The sequence below is a fragment of the Dermacentor albipictus genome, chromosome 3 (assembly GCF_038994185.2).
Source record: "Dermacentor albipictus isolate Rhodes 1998 colony chromosome 3, USDA_Dalb.pri_finalv2, whole genome shotgun sequence".
In the NCBI taxonomy this organism is placed as follows: domain Eukaryota; kingdom Metazoa; phylum Arthropoda; class Arachnida; order Ixodida; family Ixodidae; genus Dermacentor; species Dermacentor albipictus.
In genome coordinates, this window is record NC_091823.1 from 1850373 (window position 1) to 1864026 (window position 13654).

General features: G+C 46.4%; 1 protein-coding gene across 2 annotated transcripts in view; it reads left to right on the forward strand.

The window, feature by feature from the left end:
* LOC135919943 (fat-like cadherin-related tumor suppressor homolog) overlaps positions 1 to 13654 on the forward strand; it is a 375972-nt gene that overhangs the window by 135608 nt on the left and 226710 nt on the right. For both annotated transcript variants that reach the window (XM_065453965.2, XM_065453966.2), the window contains exon 18: positions 12800 to 13008. In XM_065453965.2, the coding sequence (XP_065310037.2) occupies positions 12800 to 13008 (209 nt within the window). The remainder of the gene's footprint in view (positions 1 to 12799; positions 13009 to 13654) is intronic.

The window sequence follows — 13654 nt, forward strand, 5'->3', positions numbered from 1 at the left end:
GCTGGATTAGCTTGCTCTTTCAAAGCATTCTTTATTAGACATAGCAATTGTGCACCTGCCTTCCTATGAGAGAATTTGTCTGGCTTCACCTGTCACCCATGTGACATCTCTATTGTTGTGTACTATGTTTGTATTCAGAGAAAAAAAATGGCTTAAACACATTCAAGGCTGCTTGTTAGCATCGAGAAAGGAAGGTGCTCTTGTGCTCCTCGCAAGTCTCAAAATACCTTGAACAAGTGCAGACAGATGTGTCAGTTGCAGGGCAACCAAATGTTGACGTATAAGTCAGCTTGTGCAAGTTTAATAATTTATAAACTTGATCATTCCTACTACGTCCCATCTCACCAACAGATGCATTGTTATGCAGCATCAAATACCCTTTAACTCAGAAGCAATTAGCTCTGCATTAATTGCCACTAAGTGGGCTTGTTATCAAATGACACGCTCAGGAGCAGGGGTTTTGCTACAAAAGTAATGACAGGTGAGCAAAACAAAAGCCGTGCTAGCATCTAAGTGAAATGAAATGAGAAAAGACCCATGGGAGCACTGTGTCGTTTCTTTTCCTCCACATTTTGTACCACACACATGCACCTGTGACAAGCTCCTATTGGTTTCTTTCAGTGTGAGACTGTCATAGAAATACTAATGCATAGGTGGGGTGAGGGCACATTCAACTGCTATGATGATTACAATCTCAAATAAAGATTTGTAATGCATGTGTAAGGTTTAGAATAGTACCTTGGGCTATGTGGATTATTGTGGCAATCGCCTCCGTGAATCATGGTAAGTCCCAGGTCTCACTCGGTAAGGAGGCTGGGCATTGCTGTCGTTGATTGGCCCATAATTGTACCCTGACTACCTTACGTAGTCCAGTCACGTCCGTTCACTTTCATTACCTCACCGTTTGTATTCTTGTGACTCTAGCCACTGAGATCGTTTTTCCTATAATACTCAGCCATACAGTGGCTCAGCTTATGTTAAGCACCATGACAGGATCGGGCTAAATAGCACAAAATAGGGCACACATTCACAAGTTAGACAGAAACAAATGTGTAAAGAATCATTCCTGCACCAGTATGGCCAGCAATACAGTGAGTACCAGTTAACATTAGGCAAGCTGTTAAAAAAGGCTGCTACAGTATCGTTACGCATAGAAAACTATTTACGATATGTATTTACATATAGAGAATGTTTGCGGTGATGGCAGCGAGCCCAGCCAGGCTGTGTCCACTTTTCGTCATCTTTGGGGCCATCGTTGTTCTCTTTTTCACTTCATCGTGACTCGATCGCTGGCAGAAAAAGCACTGTTCCGGTGCATCAAACGGGCACTCAGGCAGAGCGTGGAAATAAGGTTTTAGCTATGTGACATGAACAACTTCAGGTGAAGTTAGGCCAGGCCAGATGACATGGTAGAGCTGATGGGGACTATCTCATAGGTGTCATTGGTCACTTGATGTAGGACACGGTAAGGGTCCTTGTAGCAAAGAAGGAATTATTTCGAGCTCCATTCGATGGATAGGGGATCAAAGTAGTACAGAGAACCTGGTGAAAAGTATACGTTGTGGTGCCACTCATGGTGAAACGCTTTTGATTTTCTTGTGATGCCAACAAACGAGTACGGGCAAGCTGCCTCGAGTGGTCAGCATGGGCATTGGCGTCGCGGGCATATTCGCTCCTTGAGGCACTGGCAGAGGGAAGTGAAGAGTCCGAGGGCAATGCAGGGTCGCAACCAAACAACAGGTAAAACAGCGAATAATTGGAACTTTCGTGGCATCAAAAATTGTAGGCGAACGTGGCATTGAGTAGTGCCACGTTCCAGTTACGGTGGTCTGGTGAGACGTACTTAGACAGCATGTCGGTGATGGTCTGATGTAATTGCTCAGTCAGGCCATTGGTCCGAAGATGGTACAACGTAGTGAGCTTGTGCTTGGTAGAGCAACACTGCAAAATGTCAGCAATGATTTGGGAAAGGAAGATACGACCAAGGCCCATGAGCAGCTGTCGTTGAGCATCATGCACAAAAATAATGTCGCGGAGGAAGAAATCCGTGACGTCACTTGTGCAGCTGGTCAGAAGCGCTCAGGTAATGGTGCAGTGCTTTGTGTAATGCGTAGCCACAGCGTTCCATTTGTATCCATACTTGGACTCGGGAAAAGGACTGAGAAGATCGAAACCCACTCAAAGAAAGGGCCCAGTTGGGATGTCAAGGGGTTGAAGATACCTGGCAGGAAGCGTCGCTGTTTTTTAGCGTCCCTGTTGTCAACGTTTTGGGTGTCTGCAAATTAACGGGACAAGCAGTCGGTGTCGGTGTGCTGGCACCCTGATTTGTAACCACCGAATAGGAATACTCCTGCAGCCGCAAAGCCAATCGTCCAACTCTTTGAGGGTTAATTTTTTTCGCCATATGCGCACGCCCAGGGTTGATATTTTTATTGCAGATTCCAATTCTTCTGAGGGACCTATCTCGAAAAAAATTTACCGTAATTTTTCTAGGGTGATCGTAAAGGGAGAAGAAAATATTTTGCGTAGGTATATATCTACTGTTTATTCATGAATAACAGCAATAAAAAAAAAAGCAAAGTAAACTTATAAGAATTAAATATTTTATGCATTGTTATACACATAAGGCTTAGAAAATGCGCACACACGTCCCAAATGTTCCTGCTCTAATGCTAATATTTATGTCCATAGTGTAATCAAACTGTGTAGATGAGTGCACTCAAGAAAACTGTGTGGTTGTGTGCCCATCAAAAAAGCAAAACGTGTGACAAACTTCCATTAATCCTCCTCTTATTGCCAACCAGAGGCAATTAGTTTTCGCGTCTCCAAAAAAGAAAAGAAAAGAAAAAGGAAACGCATGCATGGTGGCATCCTTCCTATGCTTACCCCTGTGAGCACTAAACGAGCAAGAAACAGGCGGCCGTCCTTTGAGCGATTAGTAACGAGATAGCCATCAGTTTTGCGAGCACAAGAAGCCAAAACTGTTCACGGAACAAAACCGAAACCGCCGTCCGCCCGTGCGTGCGTCAATGTGCGAGTGGTAGTATATAGACGCGCTGGAACAAACTAGCTCTAAAAGAAACCTAAAAAGAGAGGGGGAGGCATGAGAAAAAAATTCTCTGTATTCCCACATAGCGGCAGCACATGCCAGAAAAGAAAAAGTTAGAAAATTGGTGCGTTTTAATCGTACAGACGACACTGTAAATATACGGCATCGACCATTTTGCACTTTTTCGCGACGCCGTACATTTATGCCCTTCACCTTCAAAGGATTAAAGGTGAAAGTCAACAGAGAGCATGATCGTTGGTAACAATACAAACAGATCAGCCATATAGGTAGGGACGAAATTTCACAACTGCCCAGACAAGAGCCAGACACTCTCGCTCGGTAATGGATTAGTTTCGCTCTGAAGGTGACAAAAGGCGGCTGGTGTACGGAATAACCCGGTCATGACCACGCTGAACTTGTGCCAAGACAGCACCAATTCCATGGCCACTTGCATAGGTGTGCAACTGTGTAGGGACTGAAGCGTCGAAGTTGCCGAAAACATCTAGTGGTTTCAGCCGAGCTCTTGCCGCCATGGAAGTGGCAATTTGTAGAATGTGACACGTTGTTTGTTGAATGGACAAAGCTGGCACCAGAGGCACATACCCAAATGCACTTTTCATTCATGAGCACTTCTACTGAAGTGCTCATGTCCTGTATTCTATACTGATGTATCAAAGCCAAGCACGGGTATAGCTTATGCAGCAGTCGGACCGCCTTCTTTAGAATACAACATCCTGCACCTGCAAACCAGTAACTTCACAGCAGGGGCCTACTCAGTACTATCAGCAGCACATCAACAAATTGAAACAATAGAAAGCAATAATATTTACAGACTCCTTAAGGGTCATAAAAGCTTTAGTGTCTCTGCAAAAGCATAAGAATCCTGTAACTATTGATCTTTATTTGTTACTGTGTACGACCTATAAAGTCAACGACCGATTTTTCGGACCCTCTAGGGAACGTAAAAACGTCCAAAAATTCAGGCAGTCCGAAAAAATGAATGCATGCAAAAAAACGCACCTTTTAAATTTTTTTTTTCGGATCTAGAGGTAAAGGGCGAAGTACCAGGCTTCCGAAACTCTGTCAAAGCATCAATGAAGGTGCTATAAAAAGAGGCGTTCAAAAATTCTGTATGCAGCCGACTGCCGGTTTATTATGTACATGTGTGTCGTCGGGCAGCCAGTGTTATTGCTGCAGTGGCTTGAAGAACTTGTTGATTGTTGTTTGGATGGCGTTCCGGTTGCATGCGATCATATTCGCCTTGATCTGAGCAAGGGTCATGTTAGCACTGTACACCGATGAAAGAGTCAACAGTGCTCGCGTCTACTCGGCGCTTGTAGGCGGTGCAAGCATTGGCTCCTCATTTTCAACATCGGAGTCTTCTGAATCCCCCACAACCTGACGGACAATTCCCTCATCAGTCAGTTCTGCGCAGAAGTTGAGCTCGTTGTCAGCGTCAACAAACTGTTCAAAAGTTATTTCCATGGGTACGGTACTGCTTTCCGCGCTTCGATGCCATCGACGAGGACGACGAAGACAGAGTTGGGGCCATCGAAGGCAAGCGAAATCCTCAAGTTGTGAACAGTGGAGTTCGCTGACGAGTGTCGAAGCACCTAGGCCTAGCATCGCAGAGCACACTTTACACAACAGCACAGCCACACACCACGCTAGCCAAAACGTGGCCTGCGCAAACAAACGAAATAGCGCCGCTCCGGAAACTCCGCCAGAGGCGGAAGTGTGGCCATTTGCGGCGATGAACATAGCCAGCGTGGCCAGACCAAATCGGTGTGTGACGGCTAGATTCAGCTAGTTGTGGTTCAAAGCGGGGATATGCTTCGGCTGCAAGTCGATTTCCATCGCAAGGGCGCTGCGCGAGGAGCCAAATCCGTCGCGTCAAAAAGTCCGGAAAATTGGACGGCGGGGGGTTCGAGCGTCCGAAACTTCAGATGTCCTTATACATTGATTCTATGGGGCTCGTGGCGGTGCCGCGAAGACATCCGAAATATCAGGCATGTCCGAAAATTTGGGCATCCGAAAATTCAGTCGTTGACTGTATATCAGACCAACATGTCTGGGTGCCTATGCTGGATGCCTGGACACCGGGGGATTAAAGGCAACTGCTTCATAGCTGTCCCTACCTCAGACTTAGAATCATTCTTGCACAAAACCTCAGAAGTTATTGGCAACAAAAGGGCAATAGTCAAAGATCAAACAAGCTCCACTTAAGCCGTGTTTAGGAAACTGGCCACCAACAATAAAAATATGACGAACTGAGGTCATTTTCTGCCGACTTTGGATAGGCCATACATATGGTGCACGCTCCTCCTTTTTGATTGGCGATGAATCTCCCATCTGTGGTAAACGTGGCGAGTTGCTTCACGAGACGTCTTGTTGGAGTGTCTGGAAGCAGAAGGTGAAAGGAAAAAGTACTTTCCACTAGCATACTGATGGCACATTTCCCTTTATCCGTTTTTCGACAATAAATCAGTTCTAAACATTTTATGTGATGTTGACTTATTGCACATTTTAAGTTCACGAGATTCGTGACCCGCCGTGGTTGCTCAGTGGCTATGGTGTTGGGCTGCTGAGCACGAGGTCGCGGGATCGAATCCCGGCCACGGCGGCCGCATTTCGATGGGGGCGAAATGCGAAAACACCCGTGTGCTTAGATTTAGGTGCACGTTAAAGAACCCCAGGTGGTCGAAATTTCCGGAATTGCCTCATAATCAGAAAGTGGTTTTGGCACGTAAAACCCCAAACATTATTATTATTATTATTACGAGATTCGTGGTACGTCCTCTTGCCAGAGGCTACCGCTGCGATAGTAGCTTCTTGTGTGGCACGTGTCCAAGTCCTTCTGCTTAAGAGCCCTGTTCAGGCATTAGTGATACTTACAGCAACATACCTCAGTATGTCACCTATTTATAATGCAGTTAAACCTCCATATAACGAACTTCAATATAATGAAATTCCAGATATAATGAAGTATTTCACTTTTCATAACCTCTTGTCCAAAGAACACCATGTAATTAGAACCTCAATATAACAAAGTGTGTTTGTACACGATTTCAATGTAACGAAATTTCGCTTTGTTAGGAAAGGAATGCAAGACAATTAATGGAAACTTCCGTGGATGCAGATGGTTAAATGATTGAGTTAGAAGTGGCAGCTTGAAAACGCACCTCTCAAATCACGCCCAGCGTGACATAAGTGACCGCTGAAGTGAAGCCGCATCATATTCTGTATAAAGACCAGGTGTGATAAGATCCTATTGCACCCTGCGCACTTTGTGCTTGGAGGGGTGCGGGCTCGCATTGACACAATCAAGCACACGCAAGGAGTGGCGCAGGTAAGTTGGCACGCGTCACGCGTCACGATTTCTGGCATGCATCTCAGCTGTGGCTGCGCATGGCTGTAAGCGAGGCTGAGTGCATACACAACCGTGCATATGCAACTACGCACCCTGCTTTAGAGGTAATCTGCCTTGCGTGCAAAGAGTGGGTGCGCCGAAACGGTGTGGCATCATGTACGGTAAGCTGTCTTCCCACGCCTTTAGTATTTGAAGTTGCGTAATTTCGAATTTTGGTGACCCATTGGAGCGAGTGACAGACGAAGCATTCACTCCTCACTGCCGGCACTTTTCATGACAGCTTCGTCCCATTGTGGGCAACGCTATCAGCTGCAGGGGCGGAGGGCACGCAAAAGCATGGCTGGCTTTGCTTAATACGTACTGCCTATGTGAAGATGTCGTTGAGGTGGCATGAAATTGTACCATTCTTCACCAACTCCAAAATTCATGAAAATGAATTGTTTTCTCATTCAAATTAGCTTTTTTCCATTCTCCAATAATTCGGAAAATTCTGCGGCCCTTTTCCGTGTAAGAAAAACAGATTGACAACTCTACTTATTTGCATTTAAGGTCGAATTTCGATATAACAAAGCAAATTGCTGATTTTACCTTCTTCATTATATTGAGGTTTTTAGCTGTATGTACTTTGTCCATAGCATATGTCATTTGTCATAGTTTTAACACATGCATTTTATGCACTTTCCACAAATCTTTTTAGGCTTCTATACAGCTGTGTTTCATATGCAACTCGCAATTCACTGTTCATGTACCATAAACAAGCCATTATCATTTCCTTGGCGCTCTTTGGCCACATTTGGCCCTTGCCCCGATAAACCGCACTAGTCATCATCATTACTGATGAAGTGAGGAAGTCCGACTCACCATGACAGACTATAGAACGAATATGTTTGCCTCCATGCTGGACACCAACACCTAATCGTTTGCGAATGGTGGTGCATTCTAACGCCTCCATCCTGGTGACCTGCTTATGAGCATTTTTCGGGACGGTCCTGCGAAAGATGCCGACTGATGTGTGAAAAGTCTGCGCATGCCACTGATCCCAAGACGAAAGGAAGAGGTTAGCGCCTTTTGTGCCAGAGTGACCTCGTTAGGAATCGTTAGCAGTGCAACACTTGCGCCCCCTCGCGCTATTCTGCAACTACACCAACTGAGCTGTGCAAGAAAGCCAGATTACAGGAGACGCGACAGCCATGCGAGGAAAGCATCAGGAGATGTGCGAGAGTCGAGCGTCCCCATAAATGTTAGCTAATGTGTTACGTCGTCCAACTCGTGACCTTGGGCGAAGGATGGTCATTGCTAAACATCCATGAAAAGGGCAAGTGGTCACAGTGAATCTCTAATTCGGTGAATTCAAGATAGGCCCCTGAACTGGTCCACTGCCCATAATACTGCAAGGCACTCCAACTCTTGGACAGTATAACAGCTTTCGGCCTCTGTAACAACCTTGCTAATGAAGGAAACAGGCTGCAGTCCATCAGGGCCAGCCTGCAGTAATAGAGCTGCAATGCTGACACCACTTGCATCAGTTTCAACTGCGCAAGATCAGTGTAGATCTGGAAGGCCCACAACTGCATCCTGAGCTAAGGATTGCTTGAGAGCTTGAAAGCCTGCTCTTGACTCTCTGCCCACTGCCATAACTCATTCTTCTTCAAAAGGTCTGTGAGTGGTTGCACTGTCAGTGAGAAGTGTGGGATGAAGTTCGTAGTGTTATAACAAGTACACATCTCACTATAATAGCCAGCAAGCCCCAGGAAGGCTTGCAACTGCTTAATTGATCCGTGTCTTGGGTAATCTAGCACTGCAAACACCTTTTCTTCATCTCGTCTGCACTGCTCAGGTGAGAGGATGTATCCTAAAAACTTGAGGGACTGATGGCACACCTGTACTTTGTCCGGGTTAATCATAAGGCCAGTGCCTTCAGTATGTTGCAGTACTGCCCTGACCTGCTCAACGGGGCTCTCAAGCATCTACGAGTAGACTAGAACATCATCTAAAAATGCCACTGCGAAGTGGTGATTGATTCCCTATAGCACAGTGTCCTTTTAAGGTTTGAAAAGTTGCTGGGCCATCCGCCACCCTGAAGGGCATCCTGATGAATTCAAACGTACCTTGAGGGCAAATAAAGAGACTCTTTGGCAATATTGGCATCAAAAACAGGAATCTGGACAAACTCTTGGCAGAGATCAAAGCTTGAGAACTGCTTAGCTCAGCCAAGTTGTGCTAGCAGCCGGTCCATTCGAGACATTGGATAGGCAGGTGCCTTGGTTCCTTTATTCAATGATCGCTAATGTTACGATCGGCCAGCAGGGGCAGCGACCTCTGAACCTCTCCTGCTTTCCTTTGACAAATCGCTTCAGCTTCGTGAAGTTAACAGTACGTCCCACCAGCATTGCCTGGACGGCGGCGAGGCCCAACATAGACTGTCACGCGCAAAGAAAGGAGTTCACTTCATGGCGACAACAACCGCTGCCCTCTGTGGAAACAGTAATGACCACGAAGGCGAGTCTCCTGACCCTGAAAAGCTGACCGTTACGGAGAACCCACTAATTGATGCAAGGGGCCTACATCGAAGACTTCCATAGAAACTGTGTCAACTTCAGGTTCTCGAATTGCCACGTGGTTGCCTCGTATGCGGGGGCAATCGCGCAGCATTGGAGGTGGGGTATGGTGGAATGGTATGATGTTGCAGTTGGGATTTTGCAAATGATTTGATGATTGCAATGAGCTGAGACACAGTCACTAGGGAAGACGACTGTTTTAAAAGCGGACTTTTTCAGCTGATCTGGTGTTCTCTCCCAGAAAATGTAGTCTGCTCTGACATGTAGCTCATGCTACGAGAACGATGTACTGCACTCCGTGCTCTGGCCAGTAAGAGTATCCCTTGGTCTATAAATAAGTTAACCTCTCCTATGTGAATAAGCCCCCCGTTTCATTTCTGTGTCTTCTTGAACTCGTAATCATCACGAAAAAAGTAGCCCTCATCAAGAAAGCTTGGACGATGACATGGACTCGCTAAGCTTCCGTATGACACCCTGGTAGTGTAAGCCAGCTACTTGTAACAAGACGCACTGGCGGCGTAGGCTTGAGAGCGGCCCTCCGTGTGATACCAGACTTCGAGACCTTGACTCCCGACTCCCACAGTAGTCTACAGCGCGCCAGTAACCTCCAGGCTTCATCGCGATGAACACTGGGACGCTAGTCCAAGGGCTGCTGCTCTGCCTTATAAAACCCTGCTCTAGGAGGTCGTGTACGCCGCCTTAGATAATTTTCTACTTCTTATCGTTAACTGGACAGAGCTTGCATCTTACAGGTGCACTGGGACTGGGATCACCTGTGACTGGGACCAACTTGTTGTCAGGAGGGGTGCATGCACCTGTGTCCTGAACTTTGTGCCTTTCTCCTCTGCTACATTTGCCCCCGGCATTCCAACTAAGCTCATTCTTGATCCTAGATCCCTTAGGGCTTGGAACATAGCCTTCCTGATCCACACCATCAAGAAGGGCTCCTTCCTGCCGGCTGATACTGCTACTACAGTGCAGTCACATAAGTCCCTGTCAGGATGGAATCTGCTGCCTCCGGTTTCCTGGATACTGCGATCTGAAATGCCCAATTCTGTTGCATTTGCAACAGCGGGTGGGCGGGTACACTGACCTGAGAGGAAAACATGAGCTAGGTGACCCACACCTCCGCAGCAACAGCAGGCAAATCCCCGGAGTTGCGCTGTTAATATCCCTATGATAGCGTTGTGAGAGGTAGCTTTGTAGTACGAGTGGTCAGTCCGTACAGCTGGTCTCAATGGTAGGATGGATCTCGGCGGGATATAATGGCCTTAGCCAACTATGCAAGATTGGCAAACTGTTTGCTTTCTACCAAGTTTTGAAGTCGCGGGTGCATTTGCTGCAGCATGCAGTCCACCTTTTCCTATTCTGAAGCTTTGCCACTGATCCGGTCATAATAGGCTGCGATCATGTAAATAAATTCTTTTAAATTTTCTTCTTTGTGCTGCGTGCGGAGCTCAAGTTCTTGTTTCAACGAGTGCTTTGTTTCCGTAGAAGAGAATTTCGCAGTGAAGGCTGCAGTAAATTCCTCCCCACTACGCAAACATGGTCAGGAAGTGGCACTGCAACTTCGTGCTGCCCTCCAAAGCAGCGGGCACAATTTGGATAAGCCTTTTGTCGGCAGCGACACTGGTGACCAAACAAAATGTCTGTAGCCAGTCCAAAAACAGCTCTGGAGAACCGATGTCATTCAATCCACTGTATTTAGGGAGCTGAATTCTAACGGAGCGGCGTCGCCTGACATTTGAACCGCAGCCACTGCTGTCACAGATCCTGCAGACGCTGCTTCTGCCGCCATCAGCTTTAGTCGAACTGCTGCTGTGATTTGCTTGCGTTGGTCTGCCTCAGGTGATGCTGCAACAACTCTTCAGGCACATTCACCACCTTCAGGTCCATGTCGATACCAGAAGAGCCACGACTTGTTGCAAACGAGGACAGACCGACACATTCATTGCAAACATTCCCTTTATTACCGAACACTATGACTCTTCCCCCACCCTGTCCATATGCTGTCCATCCGCGCACTACATGCAACACACACTTCGCGCCACCTTGTCCTCCCCTGGCAACTACAGTGAACCACATGCATGGCCTCCGACAACCGCCTTTTGCCTCGCCTCACCTGGAGCTCTCACTTCGCTTACGGCGCCACTCTGCTCAAAAGTGGTTCACAAAAACGTACAATAACCTGCATGGAACTCAGTGGTTCATTAATATGCTTCACTGTAATAGTGTGCGCATGCTTCACTGTATAATATGGCTGTATTGTGTTCACTGTAAACAGGTTCGATTGTGCTTTACTCTGTTTCTCATCCTGTTGAATCGTCACAAGTTTGTGTCCTTCTGCTGCTAATCATCATCATCATCAGCCTGTTTTATGTCCACTGTAGGACAAAGGCATCTCCCTGCAATCTCCAATTACCCCTTTCCTGTGCCAGCCGATTCCAACTAGCGCCAATGAATTTTCTAATTTTATCGCTCGACCTTGTCTTCTGCCGTCCTTGTCTGCATTTCCCTTTCTCTTGGTGCCCACTCTGTAACCCTAATGGTACTACGGTTATCTAACCAGCGCACTACATGACCTGCCCAGCTCCATTTTTTTTTCTCTTGATGTCAATTAGAATATCATCTATACCCATTTGCTCTCTGATCCAAACCACTCTCTTTCTGTCTCTTAACAGTATGCCTAGCTATCTTCATTCCATCATTCTTTGCGCGATCTTTAACTTGTTCTCAAATTTCTTTGTCAGTCTCCAAGTCTCTGCCCCATATGTCAGCACTGGCAAAAGGCACTGGTTTTACACCTCCCTTTTCAATGATAATGGTAAGCTTCCAGTCAGGAGCTGACAATGTCTGCTGTATGCGATCCAACCCATTTTTATTTTTCTATGAATTTCCTTCTCATGATCAGGGTTCCCTGTGATTAATTGACTTAGGTAACTGTATTCCTTCACAGACTCTAGAGGCTGACTGGAGATCTTGAACTCTTCTTCCTTTGCCCGGTTATTCATCATTATCTTTGTCTTCTGCATATTACTCGTCAACCCCTCTCTCATGCTCTCTTTATTAAGGTCCTCAATCATATGTTGTAATTCATCTGCCTTGTTGCTGACTAGAACAATGTCATCAACAAACTGATGGTTGCTGAGATATTCGCCACCGATCCTTACTCCTAAGCCTTCCCAGTTTAAAAGCTTGAATACTTCTTCCAAGCATGCAGTGAATAGCATTGGAGAGATTGTGTCACCCTGTCTGACCCCTTTGTTAATAGGTACCTTCCTACTTTTCTTGTGTAGAATTAAGGTAGCTGTAGCACCTCTGTAGATATTTTCCAAGGTATTTACGTAAGCGGTCTGTACTTCTAGATTACGTAATGCCTCTATGACTGCTGGTATCTCTACTGAATCAAATGCAGCGTGCCTCATAATCAGAAAGTGGCTTTGGCACGTAAAGCCCCGTGATTTAATTTTTTAATCAAATGCCTTTTCGTAATCTATGAAAGTCGTATAGAGAGGCTTACTGAACCCTGCGGATTTCTCGATAACCTGATTAATGACATGGATGAGATCCATTGTAGAGTATCCCTTCCTAAAGCCAGCCTGTTCCCTTGGTTGACTAAAGTCCAGTGTTGCCCTTATTCTATTGGAGATTATTTTGATAAATATTTTCTATAATACTGTGAGTAAGCTAATGGGCCTATAATTTTTCAATTCTTTAATGTTTTCTTTTTTTGTTGATTAGCCTGTTTGCTGACATGAAAGGATGTATCTATGACATAGCTTGTGTGAATAAATTTAAATTTTCAATGGCCTATCTGTGCAGGGGAGCTGGTGACCCAGGAGCCCTTGGATCATGAGCACCGGCACCTTTATGAAGTTCCTGTCTCAGCCACAGACGGTGGTGGCCGCCTTGCGTTTGCTGTTGTTCGTGTGGCTGTTACCGATGTCAATGATAATGCGCCTACATTTGGTGCAGCTGAGTATGAAGCCAGCATCTGGGCCAACACCAGTGTTGGCACCACTCTGGTTAAGGTAATGTTTGCAATACCAATGCCATGGACTTTAATTTTTGCGGGCTTAAAGTAAGAAAATAAAAGTGCACCTGAATGTAACGTGCTGCCGATTCATAAAATGCGCTTTTCATTCGCAATCAGGAAAAATGAGGCGTGCAGAATTTCACGGATGGGATTTTTCTTTTAAGGATCTTTTATAATAAAAGCAGCACGTTGTCATTGCCACTTGTGCTTCACGGGCCACAGATATCAAGCACATAGAGGCAGTTCTGAGAGATCACTTTTGGAGTTACTACAATCATTTTCATGATACTCGGCATCAAACTTGTCGCAGCATATGTCTTGTGGGGAGCACACGCGCCCATCTTCCCCCGCGCCGTCGCGTCGAGCGCCGGCATAGACAGGGGAGAGGCGGCGCACTATGCCCTCTCCCGATTCTCCCTCGCTCTCGCGACGCGCGCGTGCCCTTCCTCCCCGACTCGCGGGCAGGTAGCTGACGGGCGAGGAGGACATTCCCCTCGCCCAGGTAAAAAGGTACAAAACAGCGCAACCGAGGGAGACCCTCTCTCTCTGAGGCCGGACCCCTAACCTGCCGGACTGGAGTACCTGCTGCAACCCATGAGTGACCACGTTGCCTGACTATCCCGGGCAACGAGGCCAGCCTA